A 5,000-nucleotide genomic window follows, 5' to 3' on the forward strand; every position below is an offset into this window, starting at 1 on the left:
GAGAGAGAGAGAGAGAGAGAGAGAGAGAGAGAAAGAAATAAAGAAAGCGTGTACATATGTGTGTGAGACTGTATATATGTGTATCCATGTATAGTATACACACATGCACGCACATACACACACACACACACACACACACACACACACACACACACACACACACACACACACAAACACACACACACACACATAAATATATACATATATATATATATATATATAAATATATATATGCATGTATGTATGTATGTATGTATATATGTGTGTCTGTGTCCCGGGCTTTCATAACCTTCACCATGAGTATTCTTTCACGGTCATGACCATCACGAGCGAGAGGTCAAAGTTCGCCGCACTCTCAGTCACGGTCAAAAGCCCCTCGACAAGACGAAGCTTTCAAAGCACCCTATCATTGGCTGCGATTTCTGAGGCTTCGGGTCGCGGGTCGCGACGGCTTCGGAGTCGGGTGTGACGAGACGCTTGGCCGTGACGGAACCAAGGTTAGGGTGAGGGTGCGAATAGGGTGGATGTTTACTCAGGATGGGTTTGGTTTAAGGGTTAAGTTTGTTTTATTTCTTTTTTTTATACTATCCAAGATGTGTTTATCGTGGGTGTTCGTGCTTGGTTTGAATAGTTGTGGGAGAGGGTCACGTTGTATATCAATTATCATTATCCTCCTCATCAATATGATTTTTATCTCTGTCTCCATTTTACTTTCACCATCTTCATTTTCTTCGTTCTCTTCATCTTCACCTTCACCTTCATCATTATCATGTCAGTCATAACACCACTATGATCGTGTCCATTCATAAATACATCAGAAGATGGTTTCATTAATAATACTTTTCCGTTTTTTTTTTTCCAGATAATCAACATGTCACGAGAGACGCTGCAATTCGTGGTGGCGGCGCTGGCTCTGGGTCTTCTAAATGGCACAGTAAGTTCGGCAAATTCTATCTTCAAAGCTCAGACAGCAATTTGATATTCTAAAGCGTTGTATTTCTGTCACGGCTTCAGCGTAATTTCAGACAAATTAATTTCACACACACAAACACACACACACACACACACTAACACATGCACGTGCACATGCATCCTCTAACACACACACACACACACACACACGCACATACACATATTTACACATATGTTTATATTTATATATATATATATATATATATATATATTATGTGTATACAAATACACACATAAGAATTATATGTATCTATGACTCAGATCTTGACATTTACACAAAATGAGGTCAAGAATAAAACCATATCTGGAAAATAACTTCATTATTATCAATTTCCATAAGTTAAATTTCACAAGTTATCTCTGTCAAAAAAGAAAAAGAAAAAGAAAAAAAAAAGAGAGAAAAAAAAAAGAAAACAATACGTAAGGCGCAACCCCTCCTTTAAGGTCGTAAATTGCATGTATGGCTGTAGGCAGGACGCACCTAGTGGGCGTGGATAGAGAGATGCCTAAGACTGAGGTGATGGATAGGTATGTGTACGTAGGCATAGTTATTTACACACACACACACACACACACACACACACACACACACACACACACACACACACACATATATATAACCCACAATGCACAAACTAGATATATTGGAAAGTGATTTAATCTTCAAAACTGTAAATGAAATCCAGGAGGATTTCGAAACTCTTTATATATATATATATATATATATATATATATATAGTTTCGAAATCCCCCTGGATTTCATTTACAGTTTTGAAGATTAAATCACTTTCCAATATATCTAGTTTGTGCATTGTGGGTTTTTCTGCCATAGCATCAATACAGGAGTGTTTCGCCATTCATTTATCAATATATATATATATATATATATATATATATATATGTGTGTGTGTGTGTGTGTGTGTGTGTGTGTGTGTGTGTGTGTGTGTGTGTGTGTGTGTACATATATATATATATATATATATATATATATATAGACACACACCTATCTATCTTTCTGTCCACTTAACCATTTGTCTATCTATCTGGCCATCTAACCGTTTGTCTATCTATCTGTCTGTCTGTCTGTCAATCTATCTATCCAGTTACCCATTTATTCTTTGTGTCTCTCTCTCTATCTATCTATCTATCTATCTAATGTATATAGGCCTACATATATAATGTGCAAACACACACACACACACACACACACACACACACACACACACACACACACACACACACACACACACATACAAACACATATTTATGTATATATATATATTGTATATATATGTGTATGTATATATATACATATATATATATATATATATGACAAAAATAAAAACCTGCCGAAGCCTCCCCAGCGCCGCTCGAGACCTTCCGTTATTCCCTAAGTGATCGTAATGCAACTCACAGGCGGCGCGTGTCTGGCCCGATCTCGCTCTGCTTGGACAACGGCGCCAGTCTCCCCCGGCGCTTGCGGTTTGCGGGGGGGAGGGGGGAGGGAGAGGCTGGTTGGGGGAGGGGGCAGTAGGAGAGGAGGGGGGATGAGGGAAGGGGAGGGGGGAGGGAGTGCTGGTTGGGGAGGGGGGAGGGAGTGAGTGAGGGAGAGAGGTAGTAGGTAAGAATGGGGTAGGGGGGGAAGGGGAGAGGAGGGGGAGTGGATGGGGTAGTAGGAAAGGCATGGGGAGGGGGAGGGGCAGTACTGGTATTATAAATATTTCATCCAACAGTCACTTGGAAAATAATCTTTAAAACATGAATAAACAAATGTAAATATTATTTACTTAAAAAAACAACTGATGGGCTATACAACGTATTTGGTCATATATTTGGTTTCATTCTTGCCGCTGATTGGACGTGAGGCTGGTTTTGGCGGGAAAATGTCAGTTATGTAACGAATCCCATCGCTCAGGTCATTTTTCTTTTCTTCCAAAGGTTGAATGAACCCATTCACGGTGAATTCCACACAAAAAGGAAAATGTATGCGACGTGAATGCTCCATTTTTGAACTAAAACAAATGAATGGCTGAGTGCATAGACTATCGACTCGAAAATAATTTGAAATAAGTCGTATTTATTTCTTAATCAGCTTTCTTATTATTATTTCTCCCCGAAAATGATAACAGGAGTACACGAAGAAATTCTTTAAGCCGTATTTATTTCTTAATCAGCTTTCTTATTATTATTTCTCCCCGAAAAATGATAGCAGGAGTACGCCAAGAAATTCTTTAGCATTTAGTTCATAAAATAATAGGATTCATATATTTTATTTATACACGAATGCACTACACTGTTACCAGATAAAATGCTACCGCGAAGCCTTTAAAGGGCCGGTGACTATACTGCATAAGACCATCTTGAAAGTAGCGTGTATTTTTGTAATGTAAAAGTCATCGTTGGTGTCTAGCCGTTGGAGTTTACAGAATTACGACCGCATGACGTAACAATCAACGAAATGAGTAGCACAAGGCAGGACGTCACCTCGCACATGGCGGTGTTTTGCATGACAGCGTGTAAGTAACTGTCATTCGGTTGTAAGTCACATGTTTGTCTATCGATCTTTATTCCCTTTGCTGATTATTATTTGTGCACATTCCATCTCTCTCTCTCTCTCTCTCTCTCTCTCTCTCTCTCTCTCTCTCTATCTATCTATCTATCTATCTATCTATATATCTTTCTATCTATTTTTCAATCTATCTCACTATTTATCTCTCTCTCTCTCTCTCTCTCTCCTTCTCTCTCTCTACGTCTATGATTCTCCCTCCCTCCCTCCCTCCCTTCCTCTTCCCCTCCCTCCTAGCCGCCAGCCCCCCCCCCCCCCCCCCTCACTACCTGCTACCCCTTCACCTCCCCATACCCTCCACCCCTACCCCTACCCATGCCCAGGGTGTGCCTGTAAATAAACATAATTAGGGCAACAATCTCCCTCCCAACGTCCAACCAAATTATAGCTTAGGAACAAAAAGAAAATGAAAATGAAAAAGAAAGAGAGAATAAAAAAAGAAAGAGAAAGAAGAAAAGAGGCAAGGAATATAAGCTATTATTATTATTATTATTAGTTACTTTGGTAATAAAAAGTGTCCTAATTATCTAGGTAATGATGGCAATTTTATACCCTGACATATTTTCTTACAGTGTATCATTAATCTAATTCATGTAAATAATCCTGATAACCCTTTTTGTGTGATCGAAGCATTATGAGTGAAATATCTTCGAGCGTAATATAAACAAATGTACGAAGATTATTAGCATTTATACTGCCCTTGAGATCTCGCATTCACGTCTAACAAAGTATATAATTTTTTATGCAAAATAAAACGAAATCTTTCTTAAAATATACATGCGCCTTACACACGAAAATCAAGTTCTTTACATGAATAAATTAAAAGTAAAATTTGGAATTTCACGTAAACTGATCAGGCATAAGTATATTGTAGAGACTGAAATTGCTGTCATTACCTAAATAATTAGGAAACATTTTTTTAAAGACACGCGTATTTGACTTAAAGCGTGAGCTACTGGGGGATATAATTTAATTGAAAGGTATATTTTGTAATAATCTGATTTAATTTTTTAATCATATATATGTGTGTGTGTGTGTGCGTGCGTGTGTGTGTGTGTGTGTGTGTGTGTGTGTGTGTGTGTGTGTGTGTGTGTGTGTGTGTGTGTGTGTGTGTGTGTGTGTTTGTGTGTGTGTGTGTGTGTGTGCGTGTGTGTGTGTGTGTGCGTGTGTGTGTGTGTGTGTGTGTGTGTGTGTGTGCGTGTGTGTGTACGTGTGTGTGTGTGTGTGTGTGTGTGTGTGTGTGTGTGCGTGTGTGTGTGTGTGTGTGTGTGTGTGCAGTCACCAAAATGTGCAACCAAACCAGCAAACACACATCACCCCCCCCCCCTCTGCAGCAGCATCAGCAACATACAATGCACCTTTCATGCTTTCCAGTCCGGAGCGTCGGCCGTGCAGGTGCAAGACAACTCCATATCCGATCCAGAAATTTTTAATTCTTTCGACAAGGGCGCTGTGCTTGGAG

The 5,000-nt window shown here is 39.4% G+C and overlaps 1 protein-coding gene across 1 annotated transcript in view; it reads left to right on the forward strand.

The window, feature by feature from the left end:
• The window catches only part of LOC125028806 (prolow-density lipoprotein receptor-related protein 1-like), a 25,761-nt gene that overhangs the window by 12,185 nt on the left and 8,576 nt on the right, over positions 1-5,000 (forward strand). The window contains exons 2-3 of the mRNA XM_047618358.1: positions 863-934; positions 4,913-5,000. The exon at positions 4,913-5,000 is cut by the window's right edge and continues 111 nt beyond it. Coding sequence (XP_047474314.1) covers positions 872-934; positions 4,913-5,000 — 151 coding nt within the window. The 5' untranslated portion in view covers positions 863-871. The remainder of the gene's footprint in view (positions 1-862; positions 935-4,912) is intronic.

This window comes from Penaeus chinensis, chromosome 1 (genome assembly GCF_019202785.1).
Source record: "Penaeus chinensis breed Huanghai No. 1 chromosome 1, ASM1920278v2, whole genome shotgun sequence".
NCBI lineage: Eukaryota > Metazoa > Arthropoda > Malacostraca > Decapoda > Penaeidae > Penaeus > Penaeus chinensis.